Below are 18,084 nucleotides of genomic sequence, written 5' to 3' on the forward strand. Positions count from 1 at the left end.
AATAAGTCGATGATAAAGGAGGGTGTGAATTGCAGCTGAGACTAAACTACTGTGACACTAAAGTTCTAACATGTGTCAGCTGATGGGGGATTTTCAGGGAACGCGTACAGCCTGTGGCTCTCTAGTTATGCCGATTTATCATTTCTTCAAGTCATCCTCACAGTCTGAATTCTTTAGTCTCTGCTGTCCTGTGATCTCTGACATTTCACATTCCTATTAGCCACTTTAAACATTAGTCTACATTCTTAATTAGTCATTGGCCTTGTAGACTAAAAGAAACCGACTTTTCACACCTCGCACCTGGCTGCCCAGTGTCTGATCTTCACCACAGACTCAGGTGTCACTGTCTTATTGTCTTCTTTTAGGAGATCGTCCTCTGCTGCACGTCTCTCTGTGTTTCCTCAGACACACAATGTTTTGACTCATGCACCCAGGCCTTTCCTACGATGAATCAGTCTTTCTGGATTCTCGGCTCAGTTGATTCATTAGAAACCACTGGCAGTCTGAGACAGTTACCAGCCTAACCAGCCATCATGAACCTGGTGCCTCATACATGTTTCATGAAGAACACTGTTTAAGTCTGTTCAAAAGTTGTTATTATTAAGTTATTCAAAAGTGCAAAGAAATGGGGGGCGCTGGTTCAGTTCAGCTGGTAGAGCGGGCACCCCATGTACACAGGCTGTAGTCCTCGTCGCACTGATCGCAGGTTCGACTCCTGGTCTGACGATCATTTGGTGCATGTCATCTCCCATTCTCTACTCCCAACATTTCCTGTCTATCTTCAGCTGTCCTATAAATAAAGGCAAAAGCAAAAAAACGCTGGTGGCTGGAGCCAGTCTAAGGCCACGTTTCCACCACATAAACTTGACCAAGGGACTTTTCCATGGGCAGCAATGTCTAGTTTACGTCCCTGGAACATTATTTTACCCCAAAAAAGTACCCGCTTGAAGTTAAAGTACAGGAACTCACCTTCTAGGGGTTACATAGTCTATAGCCTCATTTACACTGCCAGTTGAAGGCGAGATTATTACGCCTCTGTTTCGCTTCTCTTCTATGTAAAACGCATGGCGGCTGAATGTTGTCAGTGTATAAACGGCCGAGCTTTACGCTGGTGTTGATTGGTCCAATGTAAAATGACAAAGGCAGCATGACAGCGGAGCTTCGTTAAAGCGCAGAGGCTGAACTGCAGTGTAAAGAGGGCTAATGAGTAAAGCACAGAAGTTCTTGGATCCTATCAAGTATTTGATAAGCTGGATTTAAGTATTTGTGGCAAGGCCAAGTCAAGAGTCATGTCATTCAAGATATGAACTAGTCAAATTGTCATAGTGAAGTCTCAAGTCAAGAATAGTGTCCTTGAGGGGCGTCAGGTCAGATGGCTAATTAAGAGTCTTTCAAATGTCAGCCTTTGATAACTAAAATCAAATAGCTCTTGACAATGAATCCTATTGAAAGAGGTAAACGTAGTGTTTTTTTTACATAGCTTATACCAAATCATTTTAATGTATAGAGAATAATTCAATATAGAAGCCAGAGTCATGTGAGAGCGGCTAAGCCATCAAAGATATAACCTAATCAGCTTGGGTCTCCACCATCTCCAATGCTCCACTGTGTTCAACAGCCAGAAGCTATCTCTGTGTGTCTGCCATTTAGTGCTTGGTAAATGTTCAGTAGGGTTTTTTTTTTGCTAAAACGAGCCATCGGTTGCTGCTGAAGCAACGCTGATGAGAGACTGAACCTTGCTGGTATGAGCTGTTCACTGTAGGCAGGATTCTAGCTGAGCTCACATGAAACAGCTGTGCATGTGTCACCCGTGATGGTGTCTACTGCAACACACACACGCCGGAAATTAACTCATAGCAGTATACTCATACTGATTGTATGTTTCATATGTATTTCAATGTGTGTGATCACTTTTTATTTCAGATCTGTCACTCTTTGCAAAGTAACTGCCGTAGAATATTCAAACAAACTATTAAGTGTTGGATGGGTCGGTGCAAACTTCTTTTACTATAGAAAGTCATTCCACAGATGATCCTGAGACAAAAGTGGACATGTTACAAAATTATTTGTGTTTAATAATGTCTGTAGTTTGATACGGCATACAAATGTGATGAATTTTAATAATAGTAACGAGTTATGGCGCTGCTATTTAAGAACTACTATTTTAAAGGCGGTTTCGACTTTATTATTGTGTAAAAGAAGGAAACAAGGCTTGGGGAGATTTAGAGACCAACAGTTAACAGAAGAGTAATAAAGAATTGAAACAAGTCTGCTTTAAATTTCATGTATTTCCACAGCATACTTTCATATTACGAGCAGAAAGACTGCTGAATGCAACAACAGGAAACATATCTGATCTAGAGAACAAAGAAGAAATCAGAAGTCTTATAAAGATGTCGCATTGTTCGCAATTTTGTTTTGAACAGCAATGTTCTGGCAGTGAAATAAACAAACAAAGTTTGTAAATGTATTCCACATGGGTGACTTGATTTGTGTTACACAATAATCCCTTTACAAGGACATGTGTGTGTACTTCCTACACAAAGGTAATGATCACTTTTTATACTTACTAGGTCACGCTAATCCTACATAGCTAGAAGAATTTAGATAAAGGTGGAAGATTTCACTAGAGGAGGCAGCAGAGAAGCAGAACAGGTGTGGCGCTCTTGCTGCAACCCGGCCACGCCGAACACCTTAAGCAAAACGCCGCCTAAAAATGAACTGCTATCAGAGGTTTGCTCCCTCTCTGTAACAGCCCTAAAATTCGACGGTGCCCTGATTTATGTGGAAAAGTTTCGGGGGTGGAGTGGGGGCACATTCCATGAGTGCTGTAGGCAGGAAGTTTTGGAATCTCCATGGAAATTAAGGCAAAACACAGAGCTGCAGTTATTTTTCCAAACATTTCACACAGGCTTTTAGTGAAAAATGTGCTGAAGGGCCTCCAAGAGGATCAGATGATTTGTAACCAATTGTCCCCTCTTTTGCTGGCAGACTAATTGATTTACACACATAATGACACGGATAGTGCATGACTTTAAACGTGCAATGTAAAGAATGCACATTATTTCACATGACTCTCCAGTTTATGAACCATGTTTAACTAACAAGGAGGCTCCTTATGAGCTCCCAACAAAGCTCACTTCATGACATCTGTTCTTTATGATCTGCTATGACTGATGCTGCGGTGAAGTGAGAACCTTTAACCGTCGCTGGGAGTCAAAGTGGTGAAATCATTGTGAGAAATGCAACAGTGGTGACGACAATCGCAGTGATTCCTGCAGGACTCCAGATGTGTGAGGAATGCATACATGTACGAAAGGTTGAATTTTCCTTCCTCCTGGCTGCATGATGATGATGACTTCAGTTCACTGGAGCGGAATGGATTTCTAACTTGGAGTCACGTAATCATAACCTTTCACCTACAGGAGCCCCCAACATAACTCACAGTTTGGGCTCTTGTCTAACATGTGCTTTTATTAGGATGAAATATTTGAAATGTGATCTGCCCGAGCACAAATGGGGCTAAAATAATGGTAAATCACAGGCCGCAATGTGCAACATGTGTCCCAGCTTAAAAAGGCATTCGGCAGATCCAGGGGATTTATTATTGCAGCCTTTTCGAGGCTGAGAAAAGTGGCACTCGGCTACAACAAGTAAAGGCAGCGGGAGGAAAATGTGTGGCATCTATGGAATGCCAACCCGAGCTCACAGGGGGAAGAAGGAAGGCAAAAATATTTACATTAAAAGTCAAAGTTTGCAGAGGTTTTTCTGCATCTAAAGGCTGTGTGCACTATGATATCTGATAACATAAATCACACACATAGAGAAAGGAACGGACCTAAAAGTTACACATTTCTATTTGCAATCTACTTCAACTTTCCTCCACACTCCAAAGAGGCTCGTGAAACCATGCTCTTAGAATTTATAGCTTCATCACAGTCAGCAGCACGATTTAACATCATGTGAAACAAGATCCTCTTTTGATGATGGGGGCTGAAATTCCAAGTATTTCCTTATTTGCTTAAGTTTTGATGTTCAGAACACAAAGCAGGCTAGAGTGACTTGGGAAAATGACTTTACAAGATTCCACATACTCTGATTGGAAGAATTAGAAGTACAATACATCTGCCCTCAGAAATTTAGATTGGTCATTGGGCAAAATATAATACAAAAAGTCAGAAGTTCCTGAAAGGTTCCTGGTTCGAATCCCGGTTCGGACATGGAGGGCCTTTCTGTTTGGAGTTTGCATGTTCTCCCTGTTCGTGTATGAGACTTCCAAAGACATGCTCGTTAGGTTCATTGGTGACTCTGAAACTGACGGTAGGTGTGAGTGTGAGCGTGAACAATTGTCTGCCTCTATATGTGTCAGCCCTATGATTGACTGGGATGGACGGTAAGTCACATGACACTTAATTGGGCTTACTGCAATAAGTTCCAACATGTTCATTTAAGTACAGCCATGATGATTCTTCCTCAGGCTGAAATTCGAGCGGTGTATTCATGATGATGCTGTCGCTGTGTCGACACTTATCCACTACAAAAGGTCAAGTGTGTGGTGGAGGCAAAATTACAAAACATAAGGCATCAACAAGCGACTGCAAATGTAGTAACTTCTATTTTAAGTACGTGTAAATCACTACAAATTCTCAACACTGAAAACATCAGTGATGTTTGTCGGCCTTCAGGGACTTGTTTCCTTGATGATTCATAGAAAATATAAGGGCTACAGGTAAGGGTAAATGTCTTAAAAGCATCATTTTAAAGGTGCAAACCATAACGAATCAAACATCTTGCTCAAAAGCCATGAAGATTAAGCATTAAGGCTGGCTGAGCTCTGACTTTGTGCACAGATTTCATGCCTCTGATGCAGTTGGAGTTAATGATGTTTTCCCTGAATGTGGGTGTTATCACAAATGGTGCCAAGGTTATGACTTACCAATATAAAACCTTTGGGGCAGTTCACTGGCGATAGGGTTTAAAGATGTAGATAAAGATAACATGTTCTTCACAGAGATGAACTTCTTATCAAACTATTTTCAGCAATCAGTGAGGAAATGTTTCATTATCCTGATTAATGCTCCAAAGATTATTATCCAGTGATGTGGCTTTTATAAAGATAAAGATCGCCTCAGGGCCCACCACCTCCTTAATGACAACTCGCCACTCAATTTTTTTCAACTGATCAAATTTATTTCATGAAAAAAGTAAGTTTGGACCTGAGACTGAACGAAACATCACAGCATGTCAACATAACAAAACACGGCGTTAATAGTCAACCAAAATCTTCTTCTGTAGGGCTCATCACGTTTCAAGAATGTAACTGTGGCCAATCAGTGGAGTGTAACTATACTACGCTACTACTACATGAATGTCATAGGAAGCGCGTCCTTCAAAATAAAAGCACAGTAACAACTGTTTTTTCCAGAGCACATATCCACAACCCAATGAAATGGGTCCCAACCCACCAGTTGAGAACCATGGATCTAAAGCGCAACGAAAGGTATCATGTAATATTAAAAACATTTCTAAAGAAATGAGATTGGTTCGATTCCCACCTCTTCACGACCATCAATCATATTCCCATTTCCAGTGCAGTCACATACCACTATGATTGAGCAAAACTATAATCAGTTCAACTCTCTAATAGGTCCTCCTAAGAAAGGGAATGGAGCGCGGTGAATGGAGCGCCCGTCCCGTGTATCGAAGAGTGCATTTAAACGTAAGTTCAAAACAAATAACCTTCTGGATGGGGCCTTTCTCTAAAGTATCATAATGTAATGGAAAATAGACTCAAACAGGTAAGTACTGAAGAGCGTCAGGGTGGCTAATGGTTAGCACGACTGACTCACAGATAGAAGGTTCTAGGTTCGAGGCTGGCTGGGGCTTTTCTGAGTGGAGCTTGGCTGTGCTCTGTGTATGTCAATTGGTCCTGGGTAGTTGAGTTTCATACAGGAGTTTTTTACAGGAAACACCACATGTAATCTAGCAGAGAAGGAAATAGTGAACTGTTTCCGTTAGCTAATTTGACTTTGTGGCTATTTAGTCACATTAGATTAATCAACTCCCATGATCCCACACTTCGGCACAACTTCATCAAATTACATCTTTCGTCATTGCTCGATTTAAAGCCTCTGAGAAGAAGAAATTATTCAGTGTGTTTATTATTTCCTTCAGCCTATAGAGGGCCGCCAAACAAGCACAAACACAAAAACCAATCACCTTTAAGTTAGAATTTATTTGCAGAGCAGTGATTCTGGCCTGGTATTCGTCCTCCTTTTAGCTCTGTTTTGGTCTCTACTTTTTGCTGACGCTGTCTCTTCAAGGGGTCAGTGCTTTATGTTCTATGTTCACATGATAGGTGCTAACTTTGTCTGCCGTTGGTGCTGAGCAGGGGGAGGTTTCAGAGCTTTTTCTGCCACAAACAGCTGCCTGTTGATGAAACTGAAAAACCAAAATGGTAATATCACTCCACAGAAGCTGTATATTTAGCATTATCCAACTGTTAGGAACATACTGAGCATACATGTGTTACTCTCAAGGACTGTCTGTGGAAACATTGATGAATCTGTCATGAGCATCATGGTATCGAGCTGACCACAGACTTCATTTTCTCCATGAGAGACAGAAATACAAACATTTCACTACCCCCTCTTACGCCCACAGTGGAAGAAAAACTTGATGCCCCACATAAAAGAAAAGTTGAATTCTTAAGTGATTAAAAACTTCCACATATACAACCTTTCTCGGTTTAGCTAATGTGGCTAATGTCGGCTAGTAAGTTCAATGACTTGGTATCTATTGTGTAAGTTTGCGATGTGTCTGTCATCCCCAAGTTACATTGACTGGCTTATGTAAAGTGAGTTACATACATTTAGCAGCTAATACATTTTATTGGGTTTCAGGACCTTTGAAGCTCCAAATTCAGAAACGATGCAAATTTTAAAAAACATACAAAAGTACAAAACAAATAAACTGACTTTGACTTTGCTTTGATTATTTATTTGCAGTATGATTGCTGCTGAAGCATTTGATTTGGATATTTTTAATTCAAAATGTGTTTCCATAGTTGTATTTGTCTTGAGCTATGTGTTTTTGAAATTGTCTTTCTGAATCATTAGACTGCATAAAAAGGTGGACGAGGCACCTCCTCTCATTGTACTTGTTTAAAGGCAAATTAACCCCCGGAGCGGGAGCTGTCATGGTGCACTGGTGACGTTATTTGGAGCCTGAGACTGAGCAGTAGAGATCAGCGGGGAAAAAAACAGCAAAGATCCAGCACATCGGCATATTTAACAGCAGAACAGCTTCTTGTGTTGGTCTGAAGCAGAAAAAACGACTGTAGTGATTGTTTTAGTTACATCTCCTCGCGCTGATCCTCCTCTGCTAATCTGGAACAGATCGGCTGCAGGAGCCGGATTTGTCAATCATCATTTTGACATCAAATAAGTAATTAAAAGTAAACTTGTCAGAAAAATGAACACTCGGACAAAAATCAGCATGTTAATAACTAACTATAATGACAGAAACCATGTTTGAGAAAAATGTATTTGACGTGTATTTTGATTTTATAGTTTGACTCATGTCCCATCTGTTAACATGGAGGAGGCGTGCTTTATGACTGCAGCCAGTCAGCAGGGGGTGATAGAGAGGGTTTGGCTCCACTTTTGGGGAGCTGACATGTTGTCCATCATTTAATATAGTCTATGGTCTGAACGAATAACATTTTTTGCAGCGATTATCGTCCGGGCCGATATGCGGCATTTTGACGCATATCGGCACCGTTTTTGTTTTTTTTAATCCAACAGCCAATAAGAGTTCATTTCTTTGCAAATTTTATTTAACTTTGTTTTATTTACTTTATAAAACTTCAGGAAGTTATTTATTTATTTATTTAAATTTTCACTTAACTTTATAAGAGATGCTGCTTACCCTGGGAACTCCCTGCGCTTTTTGTTTGTTTTTTAATAAACATATGCTTCAAGGCATTTAAACAAAGTTAAGTGTTGGAGTTTGTATTATTCAAAGTTTTGACGGCAATATTTTCACTTTTACTGCAAATGAATATCGGCTCCAAATATCGGTTATCGGCCTCCTTGACTACTAATAATCGGTATCGGCCCTGAAAAAGCCATATCGGTCTATCTCTAGCATGTAGTGCGTTTGCACTCTTCAGCCATGGCAGAGACTGGGGTCAACAGACATGTTAGTGTCATATCCTCTGAGTTGTGAAGTTAAAGGGACTTTTTGCCATGTTTTCGGAGAGGTCTGATCAGGGTTGGTTGTTAATGTGAGATACACTGGCCAAAAACTAACAGAAGTTCTGATGAGCAGACAAAAACAAACCTTTTGTAACTTGCTGTAAGGTGAATAAATCCCTTATTTTATGTGTTTTGACACCTTAAATAATGTCTCTTATGTATTAAGATTAAGGGCCACAGCTACGTTGAATGAACAATCAGTGAAGGTCCTGAGCGGAGGTCTTTTCATATAAGAGCATTATTTAGCCAACCTTCGCTGAGGCCTCAGACATCAGAAGGGTTTAAAAATCGCTCCAATACATGAACTGTATTAAAAGCAGTGCAACAAATCAAAACAGGAAGCCTTTTATCAGACATATATTAAGAATTTTAATCTATTATAGTGAAATGTTAAGGCATACAAATGTTTCCTTTACAAAAGTTCACAGCCACAACAAAATGTCTCAACCAGCTGAAGCAAGGCGCCTGAACGGGACCTTTTGTGTGTTTCATCGGTTATAACTTAAACGTAGAGTACATCTTTGGCACCGGAAAAAAAACAATACAAATACAGAATATAAATGAAAAACTACAAAATATATTAAACTTTTCTCACTTCAAACAGCCATTCATGTAAACACAATCCAAACAAAGTGAAGGGCATGACGTCCAAAGGCACACTGCACTGACCAGCAGATGCACTGTGACGGGAAATATGATGGAAAGCTTGAAGGGGAATACCAGAAGTTTGACATTTCACATGTTTGATGGACACCAAGTCTCCTGTGATAGTGTTGTCAAGATGATGAGCTTCTTCACAAATCAATTACTGTCGAGTTTAAGCGATATTTCCCTCTGAATTGTGGCACATTCCAGTTCAATACAAAAAGAAGGTCTACATTCAGCAGTGTTCAGAGAAATAAATAGAAGATACCATGTAAGTCCACTCAGAAATGTCAGATACTTGAGCAATGGAGCAAACACAGCTGAATATAACACAGTGATGGGGACAACAAATAGAGGAGCAAATGCAGGCCAATTATAGTTGACCGTTTCTGTGCTCATGGTGGAACCAGCCACCACGGCTCAGGAGAAATAACCAGCCCCAGAAAAGGAATCATGTGGAGAATGCGTGCCATTTTAACAAGGGCGAGGGGTCAGACTTTAGATAGCCTTTTTTCTTTAACGGGAGCATTCCCTCAGTGAGGGGAATGTGAGAAGATTAGCTCCAGCGTGTCAGCGGAGGGGAGCGAAATGCTGGGCAGCCGCCATAAGAGGCCCCAAACATTAACCCGGGATCTGGAAAATTAGACCTCCGTGAAACGCTGTCAATCCTCGCAGGCTTTTTTGAGCGAGAAATGAGCAGAGGTTCTGCAGGCTCCGCATTCAAAGGAAGTTTCAAAATCCTCCTCTGAGCTGTGAGCAGGGGCCCGAATGTATTTTAAAGAGAGGGGCAACTGTTAATTTAGGTTTGAGTTGTTCTGTTAAACAGAATAATCCCCAAACGCAGCATGGAAACACAGAGGGTGCTTACACTGAGTCATTTTATAAATATTCCCATTACTCTCAGAGGGCATGGTAACAGGATCGCTACTGGAAATCAGAATAAAGTTAACAAAACAAAGATAAGATGCACACGTAATCCAGAAAAGCAGGTACATTTGTATATAACTTAAGTGGAGCAGAGCAAGACAAGTGACCCTTGTTCATCTTATCGTCAAACAACACAATACATCACAATATGAGCAGCAATTATATAAATATAAATACAACACATAAAAAGTAACATGCACCACATATGCACAATCAGCAGCCCGGTTCCTATCATCTCGCACAATACTGTCCAGGTACCATGAAGAGTTCTGACTCATGAGTCGATTGTGCAGAAGAAAGAGAGCTCAGCTCTCCTCTTCAAACTGCTCCACATTCTGGACTCTGCATGCTCATTCACATTGACGACAGACGCTCAGACGTTCTTTACTCGTGGCCCGACGTCAAAGAAGGCCTTTAACGACTCAGCCAAGTGTCTCTGTCATCGCTCAGTCATATCAGCTGCAGCCAGCACTCAAATGAGGATTTCAACCACCTCTGCGTCTGAGCTGTTGATGCTCTTGAATGTCTTGAGTGCTGCCTTTGGCTCCTCTGCGGCGTCTGCAGGGAAGATAAAATTAGCAGATTAGAAAAACAAACTTTGGTATGCAAAAGCAAATAAGAGCTGCTGTTTGCAAAGCTGCACGAGACAACTGGTTTAATTTTACCATCAAGGTTTAGAGTTTCTATCAGCAGTACATAAAGATGTGTTCAGACCGGATTGGAAGAAATGTTTGACAGCAGGATCATTTGTGTTTATTCAATACACAAGCTTCTTTTAAAGTGCTTGTTTTTAATATAGTTTTGATAGATCATTTTTGTGATAAAAGTTATTCATGTCCAGTCATCTGGTTAAACCAGCATAAAAAAAGGCTTAGCTTTCAGTCTGAACACATCTTTAAGTCTGTTCGGATCCAGGGCCTGGTTACACTTAAGTTGTAGTCAAATATGATTATAATTAAAGGGGGACTTTAAAAGCTGTGGTTTGTGTGGTAGTGATTGGGTGTGAAATGCTAAAACTATAAACTTACCAGCCGTCCTCAGCTTGCTCGGCTCTGCTGTGAGCTCAGGCTCCTGCAGGGCCTCGTCACTCTGGGTGCTGGAGTCTCGGCTCGGGCGCTTGGGCATCACTCGGGACTGGATCTGCAGCACAGCAGCACCTGTCTGGTCATCGGAGAGGCTCTTTCCTACAAACACAGACAAAGGGAGGAGGCTGCTTAATTACCCGCTTACATCCACATTTACACACTCCCGAACATCTGCCCTGTTGAGTTCTTCCCATGACTATTCTGGATGAAGCTATTCTGGAGTGAGAGCCGATATGCATTCCAGTTTAAAAACATGTTGTCTATTTGAGGGACACCAAAGGGTTGTCATGCACTTTTTTTTAGGAAGTGTACATTCTGTCTGGCGTCGCTGACCAGTCTGCCAGTTGTCGCTTAATAGCATGTGTCATTATAGATTCTGAATTCCTGGCAGTGGGGGAAACATCTTGTTCTCACCTTTACTCTCCGTGCTGCCGGTCACAGTGTTGATAGAGGGGACGGATCTTGCAAGACGAAGCTTGCCCTGCTCCCATCTGGAGCGCTGCTGGAGGACTTTGATCACGGCGTCCTTCTCCAGGAGCTGAGCATGGAGTGCACGCATCCTGAACACATTGAACACACCGTTAGATCACAAGCCAACGAGAAGCTGGAAATGACCCTTAATTAACAAGGACATGGAAAGATATGTACCTGTTCTCCATCTCCTGATGCCTCTGACTCGACAAAGGCAGATTATCATTAAAACTGCTGTTTGGAGAATGCCGAGGTGAATGATTGATGATGGTTGTATCTCTGCAAAGACAATAAAAGATGGTTAAAAAGGTCCTTAGACTTCAATACATTTGTGATTATCAGATGTTTTTATAATATAATATTAGCTATAAGTTTGCATGTTTTGTCGTACCTCTGTGCAGCAGCTGTGGCAGCTGCGTCCATTGCAAACTGCCTCATGGTGCTCTCCTCCAGGTACTTTTGCTCCCACTTGGTGATGTCTGCTTCCAGAGCCAGAATCCGCTCCTCTTTCTCCCTCAGCTGCTGCTGCTGCAGCGTGGAGGAGCTCAGCTCTGAAGCTGTGGAGTCGGCTGCCTGGTTCTGAGACTGAGAAAATGGAAAAACAGATATTAGCATAAAGCTTTTAGGGAACCAAAAACTTTGTAGATGCTCAGTCACTTTTTCATCTAAATATGAAGTTACACAGCAGCAGCTGCTTAGCATAGCTTAGCATAAACACAGAAAGTAGGGGGAAACTGCTAGCCTCACAAAAGGCTACATACTAGCACCCTAAAGCACATTTTTAGGGCTTAAACAAAGAAGATAGAACGCATAAAATAGCAACCTTTAGATGTGCTGGAAAAAACAGGCTAGCTCCTTTAAGCCTTCCACTGCATTAAGCCTTTATTCTAAGCTAAGCTAATCTAAGCTAATTGTTGTTTTCTTGGCCAGAGTCAGTTGAAAGATTGATACCACTTTTACATCTGTACACTAAAATGAAGCTACACGGTAACAGCATGTTAGCTTAGCTTTGCATCAAGACTGAAAGTAGGTGGAAGCTGCTAGCCTGGCTTTGTCAACAGATACAAAATCTGCTTACAAAAAATGGAACATGTAAATTAGTATCCTTTTAGAGATGCTGTTTATGTCCAGGATAGCTGTTCCCCCTGCTTCCAGTCTTTATGCCAAGCTAAGCTAATTAACACCCAGCTCGATATTTTGCTTTAAGTTACACACATAATAAAAACACATGGGTATGTTTAAACTTTTCCTCACCTGTTGGGCCCTGAGACTTTTCAGCTCCTGCTCCAGTCGCGTGCGCAGCCGCAGCTCGAGCGCTTCCCTCTTCTCGCAGGCCGCCTGCAGCTGAGCCAGTGCACTCTGAAGCCGCTCCACTTTCTCCACGTAGGCTCTCTTCCGCTGCAGTTCCTCCTCCAGCTGCCGGTTGCGGGCCTGAGTCGTGGCCAGAGCCTGCTCGAGGATCTCCCGTCTCCGCTGGCACTCCTCCCCGGAGACACGAAGGTGCTGTATCTGCCGCTCCAGCTGCTCCCGCTCCCGCTGCTGCTCTTCATCTAAGATACAGAAAAGGGAGGTTAAAATCTCTAGTCCTGGAACAATAGCAGCCTTGAACAAGTTAATGCTAAAGAAGAGCGTACTTTATATCAAGGGTTCAGCAGCCATTGATTGGGTCATTAAGAGGCTGAATCGGCTCAGGGAATCATACTTTGACTGGAATGTGACCCAACAAGGGACTCTTACGCACCACCGCCATAAAGCATGTGGTTCAACAAAAATGTCATGAATCAAAAGGTTACAACCAATTTTACAAAAACAATAAAACATAATATTTTTAATACACTTGGTAAAGTTGGTGGATGTTTTAATGGAATGTTTCAGAAAGGAAATCCAGTTAGTCTGTTGTGCCACTTTAAAAGGGGGTTGATTACACAACACGCCTGCATGCCTGTGGAGGGAATGCAGACTTCCTCTTATCCACTTACGCACACAGGCATAGCCTTGTACTGGGAAAAGCTCTGGAATGCTTCTAAGGACGTGAAGTAAACAAGCAGCTCAAAATATAATTCAAGTGGCCCTTGGGGGAAAAAAAGACTTAAACATCCACCTATTATGATTTAAATGTGCTTTCTGCTTCTGCTGCTCCAAGATAACTTTTTCAGGAACTGGAAACAGACAATATTTCTGATGTTATGGCTAAAGACAGTCACATGGCTGTTTAAAATACACAGAAAAGTGCAAAAGGCATTCCAGCAAGGTAATGTGAGCAGTATTGATGGTTATGTAACTGCTGTGGAAGTGGTAGTATTTTGGATAGAAAATTAAGTGCAGTGCAGTTTCAAGAATAAAGTCAATAAGTTGAGAATAAACTTCTGGTGATAATTGATCTTCATTGAGGATATGTTTGATATTTTGACTTCATTCCTAAAATCCGTGCTACACATTTTTGTTACGCCTGGCTCTTATACTCTACAAATAAAACATTAGTTCAGTTTACTCTTTAGCGTATCCCTGCACAAAATGAAAAAGAGGAAAGAAATATTCACAACTGGCCGATAATTATTAAACCATGAAGTAAAGAAATGCCCAAACAAGGAGAGTGAGCGAGCCAGAGGTCATGTTAAGTCGGGCCTGGATGCCCTGGAGTCCCAGACTTATTAGTTCCCCTCGAGGAGGGAAGTCAGCAGTGATGCAAAGCTGAGCAGGGGGGTTGAGGAGAGGAAGGGAGGGAGGGAGGGAGGGAGGTTTCCCTAACGCTGGAACAGCCTGAAATACCAAAAAAATTCCTGGAATCCAGGCCACATTTACTGCGGCTATGAAAAAATGGCTGGCGTCTAGAGTAACTCTTCACATTAGAGATGGAGCCATTTGTGTCCTGACATGCGGGGACAGCTTTTATAACCCACCACCTCACTGACGGAGGAAACCAAACCCTGCTCAACTATGTTCCTGCCTTTGTTCAGGGCTTCTCTGGGAAGTGAGATTTATCAAATCAGTAAAAAAAAGAACCTCACGACCAATATGGAATTTTGAGGCAGATTTTTTTCAAATTGGCGCATATTTGACAACACTAAGGCAGATACTGATATACAAGTCATAGACAGATATCGGCCCATATTATCGGCTGACCAATATATTGAGCTGAGTTGAGCTCACTGAAACACTTTTCAAGCAACAAACATGATTAATAATCTAAGCGGCTGATAATAAAAGCAGGTCGCACCATATTTTGACAATTCCTCCCAGGCCATTCCATACCACTATATCTGTGATATTGGCACAGAGTATCGGCCAGCCAATATATCAGTCAGGATCTAAGCCTCAAGTCTACTTTTCTCTGCTATAAATCATGCATTGAAAAGTTTCTTAAATAAAACACTCATGCAGACATAAACTTACTTTGCTCGAGCAGTTTAACGAAGACGTGCTGTCTCTGGTCTGAACACTCTGCCTCCTTGGCCGAACGCTGTTTGGTAGCTGTGTCGAGTTGTTCTGAAAGGAGGATAACAAAGAAACATGAGGGTTACACACAGTTTAAAGCGGGCTTAGCAGCACCAGGACAGATTTGGGTCCAACACATACCTCTTAGGTCTCTGTTAAAGTCGTGCATCCTCTTGATCTCGGCCTCTAGTTTATTCCTCATTGTTTTCTCCAGAGTTTCCCGCTTGGCAGATCCTTTCATCAGAGTCTCATACGCTTCAGAAATCCTCTGAATCTCCAACTCCAACTGGGAAGAACATGTGAGAAGATGATCAGTCTCTGGGAGAGTCATCCACATCCACTGTCTGCACTGTGGTTTGTTAATATAGCGAGGCCAATTAGTCACCTCTGCATTTCTTTTTTACTGCCCTAAGGCAAATGGCTCATAAGACTATGCGCAAGTGAAATGTGGGAATCAGCATTCCTGAGCGAACACTTGTGGGCCCCAGGTGTCGGGGCATTTATCTGCTTTTGTGGCAAAATGCCAGCATGTTTGAAAGACAAAGGGGGAAGGATGAGATGTAGGCATTCCAGAGGTGGAAAATCTCAGCACCAAACTGGTGGAGAACATTCTTACAAAGTCACACACCTTAAAAGAAATGATTAAGAACTAGGAGATTTGTGTGTTACTCCTCGATGAAGTAAATATTATGTCAGACAGATTATCCCCCCCGACTTGAACTGGCAAGAAACCATTGTTTTATGGTTTCAACACCCTCCAAGAGCCAACAGCTCTGATCATTACTCACCTTCTGCAGCCTGGCGGCCTTCTCAACATAGACCTCCAGCTCCTTCCTGAGCCGCTCGTTCTCCCGCATCAACATGTCGGTCTGAGCTGAGTTATTGCTGGAGGCTGCTGTGGTGTGGCTGTTGTGAGCCACCTGGGACTGAGCAGACACATACCTGCTGAGGGGAGACATGAGTAATCATTACAACACCGCTGAATACCACAAGGTGTAGGAATTAATGAATGAAAGCTTTATCTGGGGCAATGAATTTGACCTCGTTTTATCTCATTCCCAAACTAAATTATAATTCCATAGAGTTTTCCATCTGTTACCTGTGATTCTGGGTGTAAAACGGGGGAGGAGGGTCTCTGTAGTACTGTCCATGCTCCTGTGAGTGGCTCAGCATATATCCAGGATGTCTGGCAAAGACAGGATAGTCCGGGGGAGGTCCACGCTGCTCCATGCTCTGCTGGGTCCCTTCATGAGCCAGCACAACATTATTATTGTACAGCTGGGGATAGCTGTGTGAGGAGCTCAGAGCCGCACTGTGCCGAGGTCCACTCCTCTCCAGAGAAAGCTGCAAGAGCCTCTCGCTGAGGGAGCGAGCATGCTCCCTCTTTAAATCCCACTGTCCCTCACTGTGACTCCCCATTATGTCCATGCAGGGGGCTTCCTGCTCAGCCTGCTGGGAGATCAGGTACTGCGAGTGGGCCTTGGCCTCCTCGTAGGTGGGCAGCTCCTCTCCATGAAGCTGGTACAGGTGGCACACCTGGCTCTCAGAGTGCAGGCCGTCCCCCTGGTGCTCCTGGCCTTGAGGCTCCTGTCGTGTTGACATCTGCATGTACTGGGATTCGTCCTGAGTCAGGCTCTCCAGAGAGGAGCGAGGACTCCCTGCACCCCCACCGCTGCTGCTGCTGCCTCCACGCAGGGCCTGCTGCTGGATGGCCAGGAGCGTGCGAGTGTCTGTCAGATTCCCGTAGCGAAGCTGCTCTTGGATGAGACGGTGCAGGACCGTTCCAGATGAGTCCTCAGCGGTTCTCATTTCAGTCAGTGTGAAATGAGCAGAAAAAGCAGCCAACAGTGGCAGTCTGGAGATTCACAATTCACAAATCTGTGGGGAAAATAACAATTTTGATCAGATGCAGCACAGTGTATCATACCGTCTCTGCTATGTAAGGAGGGTTTCTCAACCCCATTGTTATCACCAGCAGCAGAAGCAAATACTCAGCATTCTTCTCACTTAATTTTCAAACACTGCATTGCACAGTAAGTTGATGACCTGTTGCTGGAAATACCCCTGACAGTGATGTCAGTGCAGATCCAGTTTTATTATCAACACACTTTAAAGCATAACTTCCCCAGTCAGACAGAAGTGTGATAGTCAACCGACACTGTAAACACACAAACTGACTGCTAACTTTTGCTGTTTAAAACGTGTTTCATTTAAGTATCTTATGCATTGTTGCCTTTTATTATTCTCATAATAGTGTATACTTCTATTGAAGCAGTTCGGCTATGTGAATAAAACGGACGGATTTCCCAATCTTGTCACAAACTACATTGATGCATCACCCAAAATATGATCCTTCAGGAAACATAGTAAAAATGCAAAGTGTTTCATTAAAGAAGTTTTCTCTAAAATGTTTTTATTTGAATTAATATATTTAAAATGTATCTGAAATGCCTTAAATCGATCAAAAACCAATTTTGTAGGTTAATTTAGTTTCTAATTCTGCATGCGTACAAATCAAAATCCAGTCCAGTGTATCTAAATCTTTGAAACTCGCATCAAAAACTGATATAATTCATCAAACATCCATACTGCGCCATGCAAACAATTCATTGCCAGTTGGACTTCCAGTTATCAGGCATCCAAAACACAAAACAGCCGAGAGATAAACGGAAGAAAAATGAACGTAAAACTTACCGAATTAAAGTCTCATAACAAGGAAAAGGTAAACGAAGCCTGGCGTAATCTCTCAGTTTTCTGCTGCGCTCAATTCAACAATATAGTCCACAAATATCCCAAACTTCTTCTTCGTCTGATCTCCTCCATGTAACTCTCGGTGTGTGCGCGCGGACAGCCAGCAGCAGACTGAGCGGAGCGGAGCGCGAGCTGCACCAATAAATAACTGAGAGCCGATTGTTCGCTGCGGCTGGAATGACCGGAATGTAAAGGCTCCAAGTCCCTGTGGGATCAAAAGCAGAGCACAGGGGAGGAGGAGGGAGAGGAGAAGGGGGAAGGGGAGGAGAGGGGGGAGGAGGCTGAGCAAAAATTGGATTCAGAGCAGCAGCACTCTTCTCAGCTGGCTGCCTGTGTCATGGAAAGAGCTTGTTGTTGTTTTTGTTGTTGTTTTAGCATCTTAAAGTCCCTGCTGCTCCTGAAGTTAAAGGAGAATGAAGTCATTACAGTTTTAGGAGCGACAGAGGAATGTTTTTGTGAGGCTGCAGGAGATTTAAAAAAAAAGAAAGATCATAAAATCCAATAAAACGTTA

At 42.5% G+C, this 18,084-nt stretch overlaps 1 protein-coding gene across 2 annotated transcripts; it reads right to left on the reverse strand.

Moving 5' to 3' along the window:
- Nucleotides 1–8,614: 8,614 nt before the first annotated feature.
- Nucleotides 8,615–17,660, reverse strand: amotl2a (angiomotin like 2a). 2 transcript variants are annotated; one of them, XM_069680552.1, is made up of 11 exons: nucleotides 17,516–17,660; nucleotides 15,921–16,699; nucleotides 15,610–15,763; nucleotides 14,963–15,107; nucleotides 14,780–14,872; nucleotides 12,641–12,936; nucleotides 11,778–11,971; nucleotides 11,564–11,665; nucleotides 11,330–11,475; nucleotides 10,859–11,014; nucleotides 8,615–10,388 (listed from the first exon to the last, which is right to left on the reverse strand). In XM_069680552.1, exons 2-11 carry the CDS (start codon nucleotides 16,628–16,630, stop codon nucleotides 10,303–10,305), a joined length of 2,082 nt encoding a protein of 693 aa, XP_069536653.1. In that variant the 5' UTR covers nucleotides 16,631–16,699; nucleotides 17,516–17,660; the 3' UTR covers nucleotides 8,615–10,302. The 2 variants fall into 2 exon arrangements, with proteins under 2 accessions (XP_069536653.1, XP_069536652.1); XM_069680551.1 differs by having other exon boundaries at nucleotides 15,610–15,766.
- Between the last annotated feature and the right edge of the window lie 424 nt (nucleotides 17,661–18,084).

Source organism: Semicossyphus pulcher, unplaced genomic scaffold (genome assembly GCF_022749685.1).
Source record: "Semicossyphus pulcher isolate SPU_LCO1_2020_fin unplaced genomic scaffold, fSemPul1.0.p SCAF_4, whole genome shotgun sequence".
Classification (NCBI taxonomy): Eukaryota; Metazoa; Chordata; class Actinopteri; order Labriformes; family Labridae; genus Semicossyphus; species Semicossyphus pulcher.

Excerpts from the sequence above, each read along its gene's own strand:
- amotl2a (XM_069680551.1), bottom strand. The coding sequence starts at position 16,630 with ATGAGAACCGCTGAGGACTCATCTGGAACGGTCCTGCACCGTCTCATC. Across the intron at positions 15,108-15,609 it reads AGGCCGCCAGGCTGCAGAAG|TTGGAGTTGGAGATTCAGAG; the intron begins GTGAGTAATGAT and ends TGTTCTTCCCAG. Across the intron at positions 11,476-11,563 it reads CATCAGGAGATGGAGAACAG|GATGCGTGCACTCCATGCTC; the intron begins GTACATATCTTT and ends CAATGTGTTCAG.